This window comes from Barbus barbus, assembly GCF_936440315.1.
Source record: "Barbus barbus genome assembly, chromosome: 8".
Lineage (NCBI taxonomy): Eukaryota > Metazoa > Chordata > Actinopteri > Cypriniformes > Cyprinidae > Barbus > Barbus barbus.
This window is the reverse complement of record NC_136736.1, coordinates 28,194,507-28,211,719: the sequence shown is the minus strand read 5'-3', so window position 1 is coordinate 28,211,719 and position 17,213 is coordinate 28,194,507. Positions and strand designations below refer to the sequence as shown.

At 35.4% G+C, this 17,213-nt stretch overlaps 1 protein-coding gene across 1 annotated transcript in view; it reads right to left on the bottom strand.

The window, feature by feature from the left end:
• Window positions 1-2,696: 2,696 nt before the first annotated feature.
• The window catches only part of LOC306873881 (protein sidekick-1-like), a gene marked incomplete at its 3' end in the record, with an annotated part of 220,011 nt that continues 205,494 nt past the window's right edge, over window positions 2,697-17,213 (bottom strand). Inside the window, exons 33-47 of the mRNA XM_079423407.1 lie at window positions 17,108-17,211; window positions 16,444-16,514; window positions 15,442-15,574; window positions 14,608-14,664; window positions 14,105-14,206; window positions 11,976-12,091; window positions 10,369-10,555; window positions 9,469-9,606; window positions 9,157-9,318; window positions 7,123-7,248; window positions 6,745-6,909; window positions 5,332-5,469; window positions 4,698-4,818; window positions 4,365-4,494; window positions 2,697-2,966 (exon numbers count right to left, since the gene is read on the bottom strand). Of these exons, the coding sequence (XP_079279533.1) occupies window positions 2,697-2,966; window positions 4,365-4,494; window positions 4,698-4,818; window positions 5,332-5,469; window positions 6,745-6,909; window positions 7,123-7,248; window positions 9,157-9,318; window positions 9,469-9,606; window positions 10,369-10,555; window positions 11,976-12,091; window positions 14,105-14,206; window positions 14,608-14,664; window positions 15,442-15,574; window positions 16,444-16,514; window positions 17,108-17,211 (2,020 nt within the window). The remainder of the gene's footprint in view (window positions 2,967-4,364; window positions 4,495-4,697; window positions 4,819-5,331; window positions 5,470-6,744; window positions 6,910-7,122; window positions 7,249-9,156; window positions 9,319-9,468; window positions 9,607-10,368; window positions 10,556-11,975; window positions 12,092-14,104; window positions 14,207-14,607; window positions 14,665-15,441; window positions 15,575-16,443; window positions 16,515-17,107; window positions 17,212-17,213) is intronic.

Genomic DNA, 17,213 nt, shown 5'->3' with positions numbered 1-17,213 from the left:
TTGTTATCTAACGCAAAAACATTCATACATTTTTAAGTGTAGCTTAAATGTCCAAATATGTTTGGGGTCACTGCGCATCTCATCAGTGAATGTCGTATGAATACAGATGACATTTTTGCAGTCTGCATCATTTACACACAGTACACATTGTGACTCTTTTTGGCATTTAGTCAACAATATGTTATATATATATATATATATATATATATATATAAAACTGACAGGTAATTTGCTTTGGGAATAATGGCAGCAAAATATGAACACAATATTAGGCAACTTGTCATTTGTTTATAATAAATATGATTTTTAGCTGGATGTGAGTGGTACTTTCCTGTGCAAAAGATCCAGAAATGTTGATGACAAATATAATAATAATAATAATAAATATTCTTAAAGGGCAACATTTTGTTTCTTTCCTTTTGAGACCTGGGTAAGTTTTAGGGCCATGCTGCATTAATAAGCTACCGTACATCACAATGCGCACGCTGCAGATTTTGTACAATATTTTAATTTTGAGTAATCCAGTTTAATGCATTATAATGCACATTTATAATGCATTGTGAGTAATACAGCTGCAGGAGTCATCAAGTTTCAGTAGCATTTCAGTAACAACTTCTCAAAGCAATTCAAAGTGTTAACAACTTGCTTTGAAGTGCATATTCTTCTCTCTGGCTCATTCCGATCAATAACACTTTGCATAGCACTTTCTGTCTTTGGAAGTAATGTAACGTGTTTTCCATTTGGATTTTCAACACAGTAAGAAGTCTGTACGTGTCTTTTTCGCTGTTTTAAATGACAATTAATGCATAGAAAAGAATAAAACTCTTAAGGCACCAAAACATACTCTACAGAAGCACACAGATGTTCATACAGTTACAATCTCAGTGCTGAAGGGATGCCATTACTCCCCTAAATGTTTTTTGAAGGTTGGTCATGTTCTTGTGTAGAGTAAGTTTCAGGCCATATGTTGAGTTCATGTCAGAATTATCATATTTACGAGTTAAGTGAGCATGAATGCCACCTTGAAGTTGAAAGTACTAATGAGAAACTTAATGTCTTTAAGCTCCTTTCCTAAATCATAAATGTGACATAAAACATCATAATTATGACATAAAAAATTAAATTAAATTATGAGATTAGGTCACAATTATTATATAAAAAGTCAAAATTTGAACCCATATTTATGAAGAAAACCCAAATCCTAATCCTTTTTATCTCAATTTCGACTTCTCGTCGAGTATCTCATATTTTTGACTTGTCATATTCTTAACTTAAGAAAACTTTTTAATTTATAATTATGATTTTTTGTATCATATTTTAAACTTTCCCCCCTCTATTTTGACATTTTATATCATAACTGTTATAATTTTGGCCTTGTCAAAAGGTTTTTATCTCTTTTAAGTATGACTTTGTATCTCATAATTTAGACTTTGTATGTCATAATTATATGCCTCCATAATTTACCAACTTTGAGCATGTCAACCACAATATAGCTTTTTTAAGCATTTTTCAATCAATCATAAATTCTCATTGACTGTTGATGGTGCAGTTTATTTGAGACCTTTTTATTCTATCTAAAATGACCTGAATGTGCATCATAACATAATTATAATTTCTGATTCATTCTTAGAAGTACTTGAATGTATCACTATAGCATTCTAACCTTTTAGTGAGCTCATGTACTGTATTTATATTTAGTGATCTCATGTACTTTATTTAATTTAGCACTGATGTTCTTTCAAACTGAAATAAGTATTTGTTCAACATTGAAGGAGATGAGAAATCTGTGTATATTTGGGATAGAGAGACAATGCCACACATTTCTTATCATCTCTCTGGGTGACTGGATTGTACATACACTGCAAGCCAGTCAAACAAACAGTGTGGATTGTGACTTGCTGAAATGATCCACTGTGGGTATCACTAAAGAACTACATCGACTTGGCACAAATCTACTCTACAGTAAAAACGTTTCCTTTTTGTACAAAATTGATCCTAAAAATATACACACATACAGCATATTTTACATACAGTATTGCTAACCTAAGAAAACGGTCTGTTGCGAGCACACATTTTCTTTTTCCCTCTTAAAGCATCACTCTTTTGGTTTAAGAGAGCAATACGTGTGCAAAGGCAATATTTTCAGTGCTGCATTTTGTCCAGAACGAAGCCGCCCGTCCCCAACATGAAAATAAACCACACACAAAACACATTGTTGTTCCAGTCTACCACACACTGTACAAGTTTCCGCTGATGTTTCAACTTCAATTAGAGTTTTGGAGATCAGAGCGAGATTCAATGAATCACTCAAGAGTGTGCTTGCCCACTAATCCCAGAAGGTTGCTATGGAACGGGAATTCATAACAAAGGAATTTCCTTCATCCGTCTTTGAGGGTCTTTGAGTCTTTAAAATGAATACCACCTCTTACTAAAGAGTCTCACAGTGCAAAGTCTCCGCTTCTTCTGGGTCACGGTTAATCTGCCAAAATCCACCCAAAAATCATTAACACGTTAACAATAAGATGCTTCAATGCTCTCCTCCCTTCCTTGAAGAGAGGAGGCCTAAAATACACATTTCGGGGGAAATGAGAAACTTGTACGGCATTCCTTGCAGTAATAACCAGCACAACAGTTTGATTCGTCCCGTTTTAGGGCTCAACTTCCAGTCTCCAGCCTCCTCGTTTGTTTCAAGTTCATTAGACAAATGAGGAAAAGCCAGTAACTGGAGTGCGTGTTCCTGGTGCGGGCTGCCCCGTAGGGGTGTAGACGCCCCCTACGCTGTGCTGGGTCACCACAGTCTGATAATACCCCCCCTCTGCATCCGTCATGGCACATTCCTCGTACCCTCCTCCGGTCTTCATGCCTTTGGGCTGCCGCTTCCACGAGTTGTAATAGGTGGGGTCGCTCATGTAGTGATTTACGAATGAGTGCTTGGGCTGCTCATCTTCGTAGTCGCTGTCGCTGACCTTTACACGAGGGGTGACGGGACAGGTCGAGACCAGAGAGAAAAAGAGCGGACAGTAAAGTTACAGTGTAGATGTGACTGTGACCTGAGTGTTTAAAGGTGTACAAAGTACGTTTTTGTTGGCTGATCAATACAATGGTGGTCCTAGGTTCTATAGCGACACCTACTGGCATAGATGAAGCATTATGCAATGTTGTTTTGAGTTTCAGATGCCAATGCAGAAATGCAACTGAGCCTTGTGCAGAGGGGAAAAGACATTGACTTATTAATTTGTGGCCACGTTTTATTAATTTGTACCCTCACTTTAGTTAAACTGTGGCTACATTGTACTCAATTTTTCCTTTCTTTTGATTTAATGAAGTTGTGGTCACGTCCAATGCACAAATAACAAATTCTTAATTCATGGCCACGATCAAATTTTTTCAGGTGTGGGGCTCTGTAAAATACCCTTTTTACATAATATTTATTACCGTTATTAATTTATTCTACAATCATTTATCCAGTTTAATGTGTCAATTTGAATGCAATTTCAATTAATTTATTTATAACTTATTTCTAAATAATATATTTTTTACTATTTTAATTTGTACTTATTATTTTACTTTTTATTAAGAAATTAATTTGTAAGCAGAATATGCCAAACTAATTTCAAGCACTTAGGTACGTCTTTATATCAAAAGGTTTTCAAACTGGAAAAATTAAAAAGTATATATTTTAGTGAAGGGTGCCCAAACATTTGACTAGTAGTGCAGAATAAAACAGCCTCAGATATTACATTACATTTACATTTAATCATTTACAAATGCAATCAAATGAGGACAATAGAAGCAATCAAACCAACAAAAGAACAACAGTATGTGCGATATAGCGGCAATATTCATCTCACGTGATTGTACAACATTTCAAATAATTCTTTAACAATAAACTGTTTATTTATTTTTCATTTTCATATGTTTAACATTTTAAAGTTATGGGTAACACTTTATTTTAAGGTCCAATTCTCACTATTAACTAGTTGCTTATTAGCATGCATTTTTGCTGTTGATTAGTACTTAATAAGCACATATTAATGCCTTACTCCACATTATCATATTTTAGATCCCTTAATCTTATCCCACAGCTAAACTTAACTACTACCTTATTAACTATTAATAAGCAGCAAATTAGGAGTTTACTGAGGGAAAACTCTTAATTAATAGTGAATATTGTGTTCCCTATTCTGAAGTGTTATCAAGTTCTGTTTTAGAATAAGTAAATTTGCCTTAAGCAGCTCACACTTGACTGAAGTTCAAAAGATGTAATGAGGAGTAAGACATAAGGTGTCTGTGAAACTCCATTGTACCCCCATGGAAGTTGTTTATGTGTGTGTAGTCATGCGTTGTTGGTGTAGTGTGTTCACCTCTGACTCTGACATCTCAGTGGGTTTCTCTGTGAGGGTGGTGCTCTCTGTTAAAACAGCCCCGTTGTAGTTGTTGCAAATGTCTTCATCAGAGTAGTGCAGACCACCTGGACTGGGCCGTGGAGGAGATCTGGAGATAGCATAATATTTTTACAAACTGCTTGCACATATCCACAGAAGAGATATTTCATTTGTATGGGGTGATCCAGTTTAATAGTGGAAATTGATGTTTCACTGAATCATAAACATCACTTAAAATCGACAAATATAATTAAATTCAATAGAAAAATTGACTTTTCTAATATATTAATAGCAGTTCAGACGAAACCCCACCTTGTTCCATTCTTCTTTAGGAAAGAGCTCTTCACGTTCAGATGTCTGCTGTTCAGCTCTAGAGCCGTGAAGCCGCCGTTGTCAAGAGTTACAGACTCTTCTACTGTAGTAATATGTTTTCCTGTGGGAGGAATTACATCCAAGTAATGACAACAAACACTGGGATGTGTTGACTGATTAACTATGAGCTATCACATTTTTTAGTATTTCATAGTATTACATTTTCCCCCAACAGTTACACAAGTGACTCAGATGGAACAGCTACAAATACTTAAAATCTTTAAAGCAAGACTTCCAGAAATTGTGTATTGTGAAGCAGAAGTATTGTGGAGGTATCATAATAAGGCACAGTGATTGTATCAGGTGACAGTACTTTGATCTATTCCACAATGCTCACAATTTGGTACCTCAAAAATACCACATTAATACCATCATAGTGGTGTCTACAACCCTCTTACCATAAACATGTTTTAGTATCCCTTTAGATAGTTTTATCCATTATTTTGCCTATTACGGCTTTAACAATTAGCCCAAATTTAGGTTAGCCCAAGGTTTAGAACAACGCGAGAGTGAGTAAATGAAAACAGAATGTTCAGTGCTCAAAGCAGTTTTATATTGTTCTGTTTAGTCTCACCTGTTCCACAGCTCCTGTACTGTTTGTTCTGTCCCAACAGGAGCAAACCAAACACAACCATCAGAATGAAAATGAGACTGATCAAAGCCATGACGATCAGGAACCACCACTCCTCATAGAAAGGTGTTTCAGACAGAGCTACAACAACAGACAACAATTCTGCATTACAATACAACATATGGCAATTACAGTTGACTTTTCATCCATCATGGGAAACATATATTATTATATTATATACACTACAGTTTAAAAGTTTGAGGTCATTGCATTTATTTTTTTCAAGAAATTAATACTTTTAGTTAGCAAAAGTGCATTAAATTTATAAAAATGACAGTAATGACATTTGTAATGTTACAAAAGATGGTTCAAATAAATGCTGTTTTTTTTTATTCAGCATGAAATCCTAAAATGAAATGCACAACAGTGTCTGCAGAAGCATGAAGCACCACAACTGTTCTCAACATTTTTATTAATAATAAGAAATGTTTCTTGACCAGCAATTCAGCATATTAGAACGATTTCTAATGTTAAAATAGATAACAGTAATAGTAAAATAAATAACAGTTTTTACTGTATTTTGCTTCAGTGTGTATAAGAGACTTCTTTCAGAAATACACACATTAGAATATAATATAATAAAATATAATGTTGTAGTAGTAATTTCAACAGCACTAAACAAGTCTTCAGTTTTTTCATTTATTTATGGATGAGTGAATGTTCAGCTGTTTGACACTAGATGGTAGTAGAGGCCACAATGTGAGTCTATAGTGCTCCACAGTTCAAAAATCCTCACTGAAGTAGAATGCCTACCAGATGCTTGAAAATTAAGTGCAATACTAATGTCCATACTCTAAACAGTCCCACTTTATTTTAGGTAGCCTTAACTACTATGTACTTACATCAAAAATAAGTACAATGTACTTATTGTGGTCATATTGTATTGCAAAACACTTCTGCTGCTATTGAGGTGGGATACAGGTAAGGTTAGGCACAGGTTTGGTGGTACGGGTAGGTTTAAGGGTGGGTTAAGGTGTAAGGGATGAGTCAACAGTGTAATTATAAATGTACTTACAGAAATTAATTACAGATGTAACTACATCATATACATTTTTTTTAAATATAAGTACAATGTAAAAACATTATGTATACAATAAGTGCATTATATCAAATTATTAATTTAAATGTAAGTACATAGTAGTTAAGGCCACCTAATATAAAGTGGGACCCAGTAATATTATGAAAAATGAATTGTGATGTATGCGATTGTCATTAGTCAGGGTAAATACTGTATCTAATGTGATGAAGCCTAAACAAAAACAAAGCTGTGGGACAAACATAGAGTCTGTTGAGTGGGTTGTCATTCGCATCACTGTTGAATATAATGCAGTGGTGTGATATAATGAGGAAGATTACCAGACATTGCAGTGGAAGGCGGACTGGGATCACCGTAACCGAAACGATTGACTGCGATGACACGGAATTCATAGGCCACACCTGAGCGTAGGCGGTCCATACTGATGGTGTACGAGAAGCTGCCAGGTGGGAGATGCTTGACAAACGTATCCCATAATCCTTCATCTGGAAATGCAGGATTTCAAAAAACGGGAGGGGGAGTAATTGGTTGCCACAGAGGAGAAGAAAGATGGAAGAGGTGGAAGTGAAAAGAGGAAGGTTAATTGAGAATAAGCCTATAGTATTACAACACAGTGTAATGCACGAGATGAAAAACTTATAATGAGCAAATCCAGGGTAGATGTGAAGTAAGCAGACGGACTAGGAAGTGCTGCTTACCTGATGGACGAGCCTCAATGACATATCCTGTCACAGGTCCCGCCCCTTCTGCGCCCTCTGACCAATGAAGCATCAAAGCTGATGCAGACTTTGTGACTGAGGTCTGCAAGGGCGAACCGGGGGAGCCTATGAAATATAAGCCATATTATTCCTTTCTGAATAATCAATAACAGCACAAACCGCAGTTCCTAAAATGGATCTGGCCATTTTTATCAATCATAACAGTTCAGACTGCAGTACAGGCTTCAAACTTTAGGCTGATGGAAGGAAAATGATGAATTTTTTATAACTGAATAAGTACTTTAGCAACTAGGGATCGTAAGACAGGCTGCACTGCTGTTCTAAAGTGGTTTAGATTGCATAAAGGTCACACTGAAGCTGTAGGGATACATCTTCTTCAAAACATGTACTTTATTGCCTGCTGTGACCTGACAACACTCACATTCAGTATACTGTTAACACACTTCATTTCCCACAAATCCTTTCACCTTTTAAATAAACTAGCTGATCGTAAATGTCATGTTTCAATTTACTTGTTCCATGTAACACAGATACAGAATGTTTTCTTTCTCGGTTTATTTTTCCAGTGCCAATGACTAATCACCAACCAAAATACTCATATCACTAGGAAAAACTACCATAGTATTTTGGATATGGTTATACGGATATGTACCATGGTAAAATCATGGTATTTTTTAAGTAATTTTTGAAGTCAAAAGTTTACTTATCTACATCCTTCAGTATTTTTATTATTATTATTTTTTGAATAATAAGCCATCAACATTATGAAACTTTCACAAAACAATCAAAACAATTACACACACACACACACACACACACACACACATATATATATATATATATATATATATATATATATATATACATACATACATACATACATAAATTACATTTTGTTCTGTAAAGAAATCTGTTTTAAATACACTTGCTAGCTTACATTTTCAGGGAATGAGTGGAGTGTGTGTGTGTGTGTATGTACATATATATATATATATATATATATAAATGATAAGCAAGCTTGTAAGTCAGTCAATCAATCAATCGTTTTTTTATTTTTTTTTTATTTAAATTAGTGTTGGCTTGTTGGCTGCATTTGCCTTGCTACCTGGTCTTACTCATCAACATACAAATAAACAAAAACATATAGTACAGAAATTTATAAGTACAAAATTGACCTATATGTTTATATTGGAGACTCATTGGCTACATTTGCTTTGCTATTTGGTCCTACTCATCCACTAATTAATACATTAATTATTATTATTTTTTTATTATTTATTAACTTTTTTTGTGTGTAAAGAAATTCTGTAGAGACATGTCTTTATCTACAAAGCTACATTCAACCACAAGGTCTTTAAGGTTACCAGAAACATACATTTACTCCAGTGTGTTCACATTTTAGACTGGTAGCGTACCCTCGAGTACCATGTTAATACCATGGTATATGAATGAAACATTCAGTACCATGCAATATATGCTAGTGACACTGTATTGTTTGCTTAAAATTCTGGCCAATTACACCAGAGCTCATACTCCTTCATAATCCATACTGACCACTCAGAGTCCACCGTTCCTATATGAATCAACTGCATCTCATCTGAAGAACATTTTAAACTGAAGGCTGTCTGTGTGAGGCCCAGTGTCCCACTACAATGAAGGCGCTGTGTCTTGAGAATGAACAATTGCTCAAAGGCTATATGAAATCACAATCCTATTACAGTGCACTAATCAAACCATGAAGTTCAAGCAGCCCTATTTTAATTTCATCTTCAACTAATTCTAAGAATTAAAATAATGAAATGCCATCTTCCTGGTAGGTCCAGGTTTTAGGAAAGTGTTTTTTAGAAATGCACTAGTTACATGCAGTCATTTCATATTCAACAATTAATTTAATCCAAAGAAAGCCTCCAGCGTTGGTGTCTGTAACTGCAGGGGATGTTTCTTTCTTCCCCGATTATTGTGGGATTTATTATGGAAGTATTATTATGCATTATTATTTATATTTATGCATACCTTCCACTGGTCCTGCGGTGATATTGGCTTCCAGTTGGGGTCCGTAACTAATAGTTCTGGCCTGAACCTTGAAGCGATAGATCACACCCCTCATCAGGTCTCGAACCTTCAGCCAGCGCTGCCAGTTCCCCTTGATCTCCACTGTAACTGTCTTACTGACACCTGTCAAATGATGCGACTTTATGAATAACATGAATAGCATATACCTGTGCTCCAAACTAAAAAAAAATTAATTCAAGACTTTTTATTTTATCAATTTAAATAATGATTTTACTGCATGTTTTCTCTTACTCTTCCTTATATCCTGCTCACCATGAACTGGTGCGGTAGGCTCATAGACCACTCTGTAGCCTTCCACCACTCCATTGGGCTGCAGAGGAGCTCCCCATGACACATTCAGGGAGCTTCCTGTCACCTCCGAAAATACCACACGACTGGGTGCTCCAGGAGCTTCAGAGAGAAAGACAGAGAGAAGTTAGTAAAAACCACATCTCAAAAACATTTTAGCATAGACCTCCCCTAAATAAAGTATATAAATAACAAAAAAATGTAATAATTTAATGTTCCGCCTGGAAACAAAGAGGCCGTAGCGCCAAACCCCCTCACAAAATAAGAAAGCCGTTGTGTTTACAACTGTGACGACGAGCGCTTATCAGGATCAACTAAATGCTGGATTTTCAAAAGTATGTGAAATATTTAAAGTTCGCGGCATAGAATCTTTAAAATACGTCCGATAGTTTTACACACTGGTCTGTTATTGTGGCGACATTTCCACGCCCCAAAAAGTGACGCAGGATGAAACGAACTGTGATTGGTTGTTTGACATGCCTTGGCCTTGGCCAATAAAAGCTGCCATGGATTCCAGACCTTCAGCCCTCCGTCTGAAAGTCTGACTATGCGAGACTAAAGAAATGATGACAGAATTTTTTCGAAGAACTGTCCCTTTAATTCAAATGGTCAAAGTATGCCACTATACATTTCATCTGCGTTACAGCATTTTTTTTTAAATCAAAGGCTTTGTCAGATTCTATTCGCCAAATCTTGCTTAAAGACTCTTAACTGGGGTTATAGCAACAAGCTCCACATTTAATTTCTGAATGGAAGCAGTAATAGTAGGAGAATGGCATGGTCTTATAATGTTTTGCACGTCTCGGATGGTTGGCTGGCGCTCATGCGTCTGGATGAGCATAACAGGATCTCAGTGGGACTCACCAGCCTGCAGGGTGCGTCCTTCACGAGCTGCACTGAGCGGCCCGTCCCCCGCCGTGTTAAATGCAGACAGTTGCACAAGGTAGTTGGTGTAGGATGTCAGGTTCTTCAGGTGCACGGATGTCTCTGGAACAAACAAAACTAGCTCCTTCTCCGTCTCATTCTGCCTGTTCTTTTCCCAGTAATGGATCTGAGGGAAGAAGTGAATGACACAGACATACTTAAAAGAATAGTTCACCCAAAAATGTCCACATTTCAAAACAGTATATTTTGAAGATTTCAAGCAATTTCAGTTATCAAAAAAGTAGAAGTAGTCTCTTATGTTTACCAAGGCTGCATTTATTTGATCAAATAAATGCATACATGCATATTGTGAAATATTATTACAATTTAAAATAAATACCTTCTATCTGAATATATTTTTAAATTTTATGTATTCCTGTGATGGCAAAGCTCAATTTAGTGCAGTCTTCAGTGTCACATGATCCTTCAGAAATCATTATAATATGTTGGTTTGGTGCTCAAAAAAGATTTCTTATTATCAGTTTTGAAAACTGTGCTGCTTAAGGTTTGTGTGGAAACCGTGATATATTTTTTTATCAAGATTTTCTAGTAAATAGAAAGTTCAAAAGAACGGCATTGATTTGAAATTGAAATCTTTCTGATATTATAATGGTTTACTGTCACTTCTGATCAATTTAATATGCTTTTGATGAATACAAGTATTCATTTCCTTAAAAAATGTAATAAAATACGGACCCCAATTAGTGTATATTCTTATATTTATGATATATATATTTTTTAGATTATATGTGCTATATTTGAGGTTTTCTGCATTGTCCATTCATTAAGCAACTAAGTACATTTTAAGAATGTCTTCTTTTGTGTTCCAAGGTAAAAAAAAAATAAAAAATCATGAATTTTGAACAACATGAGGGTGAAAAAATGATGACAAAATGTTCATTTTTGGGGAAACTAATCCTTTAAATACACATACAAACGCTAAAATTAGAATTGAATGAAATATGTATATCCATGAATTGATACTTTGTGTGTTTGTGGACAGAACAGAAGGATTCATAACCAGTTCCTGTTCAAATCTCTATGAGAGACAGATGTACAGATGGTGTAAATAGGAAAACAACAGTGGAAGCTAATGCGGTGAAATCAACAGATGACAGTGAGATAAGGGAAGACAGACTGCAGATGAACGACAGTTTATTTATGCTGGTAAACAGATGGACTGCCTGACTGATTTTGGAAATACTTTTGATAAAATTCAGGGCTCACAACTGATTAACGAACTGAGCATTATGTATTCATGCATTAAAATGATCAACCCATAGTGTACAATGTAACAAACACAACGAGTGCATGGGAATTATGGGTCATTTCTATTGGTATAATATGAAAAACATAGAATTAAAAACAATTAGAATTATTAATACCTTATGTCTTATTGCTATTCATACACGATGCCTTCTTGCAGCTGTCTGCACTACTTATGTAAACAAAGATCTTTATAATGCATTTATTTTTTCTTTTCAGCATCTTTGTGAATTGTACAGATCATATTTTGTGTATGTATGTGGGTAAAAAATGATCATCACCTTGTATCCTTGAATATTTCCGTTTTGTGTTTCGACAGGTGGAGGCTGCCACTCTACATCCAGCTGACTAGAGGACACAGATTTCACCTGTATGTTCTGAGGAGCCACTGAAGGAGCTGTGAACACACACACACACACACACACACACACAAACACAAACAATTTATGATTTTAAACAGAGCAACAAACAAATCAAACGTGCATGTGTCAACAGTGGACGGGATGAGTCTACCACAGTTGGAAAACCATTTACTTCATAGACTATCTGCTCATATAAAGGCCAAATGTCAGATGCCATTCTCTGTGGCATAATGTACAGTGACTAAACTGAAAGGAAAGAGGTTTAGTGATTTATTGACACACTGAAATGGTCAAATATAATGTCTCTGTAAACAGGACAGCTGTTGAACTTCAGCTTTTCATTCAAGAACAAGTTTTTGGTGTTCTTCTTTTTTCTCATGTAGCTACTATTGTGGCATTAAAATAGTCGACAGAGAATATGGTTTATGCATTATATTTTGTTTGTTTTATTCAGCAAGAACACATTAAATTGATCAAAAGTGCCATTTAAAATATTACAAAAGATTTGTTTCAAATAAATGCTGTTCTTTTGAACTTTCTATTCATGAATCCAAAACAATATATATTTTCCACAAAAATATTCAATAGAACAACTGTATTCAATATTGATAATAATAATAAATGTTTCTTCAGCATATTAGAATGATTTCTGAAAAATCATGTGCACTGAAAACTGCAGTAATGATGCTGAAAATTCAGCTTTGCCATCAAAGGAATAAATTACATTTTAAAATATATTAAAATAGAAAATATTATTTCAAATGTTTAATAATATTTAATAATATTACTGTATCTACAGTATTTTTTGATCAAATAAATGCAACATTGGTGGGCATAAATTAATAAAAATATGTAACCCTGTAAAATAGTTAAATATTTATTTTTATACCATTTTCATAATACATTAACGTAGCAACAATTGTAATTATTTATGAATTAATATTTATTTGTATAGTACATATTTGAATAAAATGCAACTTTCTGTACATAGAAACCATTTCAATATATAAACACACTCCTCCTCAAGCCCGTACACACATATATTATAGTTCATAGATCTGTTGCTTCATGTGTGTGTGTGTGTGTGTGTGTGATTTTGGGCTGTATGTGTCAAATTCTCATTTCACCTCATTCTACAATCCTTGAAAGAAAGAAATATAATTAAGATGGCCTTGTTGTCTTTATGTGTTAAAGTCATGCCAGAGGGATGCTATATTTAATGATGTGCCATCCCATTCAGATCTTAGGGAGAGGTCAGATGTGCAAACTAATCTGATTTGTGCACATGGCCCATTTTTTAAATTAGCTTAGGTAATGGGCTTTCATAACGCTCTACATATCAGATGAGTTTACAATCAAATTAGGTTTGACATGCACTGCGACACAGGTTCACATACAAACTCAGCCATATAGACTGAACAGAGGTCATATAGTCTTATATACAGCATTCGGGAAAGCTCTAGTATATAGGGAGTATATTATTAAGCAATTCCTATCTATATTTACACAATAAGGTAAAGCATAGATCTGATATTTTGACACATTTATGATGTCTGTTTACCTTCACTTAAGACATAACCGATTGTTTTTATATTAATACCACGCCAGACAGCACATTGCTGGTGAAATTGATCTGTGCTGCATAGTGGAAACTGGTCTGTGACACATTATCAATAGGTCACCCAAATGGATTCATTGCACTAATTGCATTCATTGTCTAATGGGTTGTGCAGATAATTGGTCTACATTGCACGATACAAGTCTCACTTTTCTTTTCCATACAGCTCATAACTAGATAAACCAGGTTGTGTGACTTTGAAGAAGTACTGCATATAACATTCAATTATCACTTGTGTCCAAATGCATTCCTCGTTAATATTACCAAAGCGCTAAGTGCTCAGACCAGACCAAGTAGGGCCGATGATCAGATATCAGATTTAAAATCAAACAACTACACTTCAAAAAAGCACTCTGGGTTTTCCAAAGCTTGTGGTTCAAGTTTTAGAGCTGAGTCATATAAGTGATCTTAATAAGGCATAAAAACATACCTGCTTCTCCCACAAACACCTCAACAGGTGCACTTGAAGGGCTCTCTCCAACAACATTAAATGCTGTCATGACAATCGTGTATCGTCTGTACTTGCTGAGCTCTGAAAAACACCAATAAAGATGAATAAAAATAAGATGGAAGGTGCAGTCAAAGAGTGTTGAGGTACTAATTTAGAGAAATGCAGAGAAAAAGACCCCCAAAAAAATGCAAAACTAGGCAACGGAAGAGGGACGTGGATATGAGATAAAGGGTGTGGAAATGAGGTGGAGAACAAAATAGATTTACATTTTTTCCCTTCTTCACAGCAGATCGTGACAGGACCAGAGGCTAAACAACAAAGCGTAAAGACTAGGGGAAGTGTTTGTTATAGAGGTAGAGGAGATCAGAGGATAGAACAGGGAGTTTGAAAGCCTTCGGGCTTGAATGTGACTCTGTTAACACTTCAAAGTTTACAACTATTGAAACAACTCCGCAATTAAAATAATATCAAAATATACTTACGCGTTAATTCAAATTCTGTTAATGAAGGGCTGCTCACTGTCTTAAAAGTGCTCTTAGCTGTTTGAGTTGTGAAATAAACCCAGAGAGAGAGAGGCGAAAAAGAGAATAAGAGAGAGAAATTACAAAAGGGACATCGTTTAATATGCACAGAAGACAAAACAGTCAGCTGAAACAAAAAGTAGCTCAACATGGACAAAATATTTTTATAACTGTAAAAAAAAAAAAAAAAAAAAAAAAAATATATATATATATATATATATATATATATATATATATATTAACAATATGGTACCATTACGAAAACAACACATTTCACCTACTAAAAAAAAAAGAAAAATCCAATTAAAAAAAATTTCAGTTACAAACAAAAAGTCTAGCTGATAAGGAAAAAGCAGAGAGATAGTCAGACAGACAGATAAATAGATAGCGAGAGAGATCGAGACAGACAGACAGACAGACAGACAGACAGACAGACAGACAGACAGACAGACAGACAGACAGACAGATAGATAGATAGATAGATAGATAGATAGATAGATAGATAGATAGATAGATAGATAGATAGATAGATAGATAGATAGATAGATAGATAGATAGATAGATAGATAGATAGATAGAATAACAGACAGAACTATTAGACAGACATGACAATTAGACAGACAGACAGACAGACAGAGAGACAGATAGATAGAATAACAGACAGACAGACAGAACTATAGACAATTAGACAGACAGACAGACAGATGACAGATAGATAGATCGATAGAGAGATTGAGACAGACAGACAGACAGACAGAGAGACAGAACTATAGACAATCAGACAGACAGACTAACCTCTGAACTCAGGACTGATTGTTGATTGGTTGGTTGCTGTCTTTGGCTCGTCTGGACTGTTTTCACATGGAAGTTCCCGGTAATACACGCGATATCCCACAATAATCCCATTGACAGTTCCCTCTGCAGGCGGCTGCAGATCACAGACACAGATCGAGTTTCAGTCAGTCTCCAAGTAGAAAACTGCCGTTTAATTACTCCATTTAACTCAGGCTAGGAAATATTCACCTGACTTTTCAGCATATGACCTGTGACGCTACTTAATGAAAGAATGCTAAAGACAGTGCCTATGCTGTCTGCTGCTGGCTAATTAGCAGTTCGAGACGGTGACAGAAAGTAATTACCGCACAATACACGTCAGCCCAGGAGATAGCCCAGATCAACAAAGGACATGTTAGCTGAGACCACGGGTCAGTAAAGGCCTGATATGGTTGTTCTTACTCTGACTCATTCTAACATGCGTTCTCACTCTCCTATTCTATTATGGATGTGTCTTATTTAGTATGTGATCAGTGTTATAGGCAAAGTTAATTAAGATGGGGTCAAAACAGGCCAGCTTTGTAAATGTATCCGTATGTGTGTGAATAGATAGAGGAGGTACGTGAAACGACTGCTAAGTAATTAGAGGGTAAAGAGTAAGGCTAAGAACCTGCTTGCCAAACATAATTAACATTGAGAGGGCAGCTGAATACTTTGCACACAAGTCTGCTATTAAATGTTGTTGGACAATTTGAACCCCTGAACCTTCAGTTAAATGGAAAGACAGGAAAAGTTCCTGTGACACCTACTCATGCCAAAGCCGTTTCAAAACTTAGTGGACATTGTAAGCATCACAGACGTGGTCTCCACATGAGGACTCTTCCAACATTATGCTGCCTACTAAGATGCCTTGTTTAGACAATGTTTTGATGATAAGGCAAACCCATAACACACGGCAACAAGGTTTACTGTTAAAAAACTGAAAAAACCCCCTTGTTAAATCTTTGTTTTACAATGTTTTACCTGCCACTGGACAATCACAGATGTTGTGGTTGAAGGTTTGATGTTCAAAATGACAGGTGCTTCATCTGGCACTAAACACATGAACAAACACATTCAATCAATTAATGAATCAATCTACACTGTAAAAAAAAGAAAGAAGTTGAGCCAAATTTTAAAACAACAATTTTAAGGCAACCAGCTTCAGCAGATTTTTGAGTTTCCTCAACTTATTTTTTAGGACATTTCTCAACTTTTTGTTGTATAAACTTAAAACAAGACGTTGAGAAAACTAATAAATCTGCTGAAGCTGGTTGCCTATCTATCTATCTATCTATCTATCTATCTATCTATCTATCTATCTATCTATCTATCTATCTATCTATCTATCTATCTATCTATCTATCTATCTATCTATCTATCTATCTATCTATCTATCTATCTATCTATCTATCGTTCGTCTGTCTGTCTGTCTGTCTGTCCGTCTATCAATCTGAGAAAATGTAGATAGAATAACACGCTTCCATTCATCCATCAACTATTCTATCTACATTTTCTCCTCCAAATACAACAAATTAAAAAAAAAATACTATCTACTAAGATCCTTTCACAAATACTCAGATCCAAAAAGCACTCTAAAAAATTATAATTTTTAGCACTTTGCACAACACACAGAATCTAGTATTACCATCCTGCAGAGTGGTAACTGGCTCAGTTTCTTTGCTGAAGGCACTGTCTCCCACATCATTTGTGGCCATCATTCTAAATTTGTAAGAGGTGTATGGCTTCAGCCT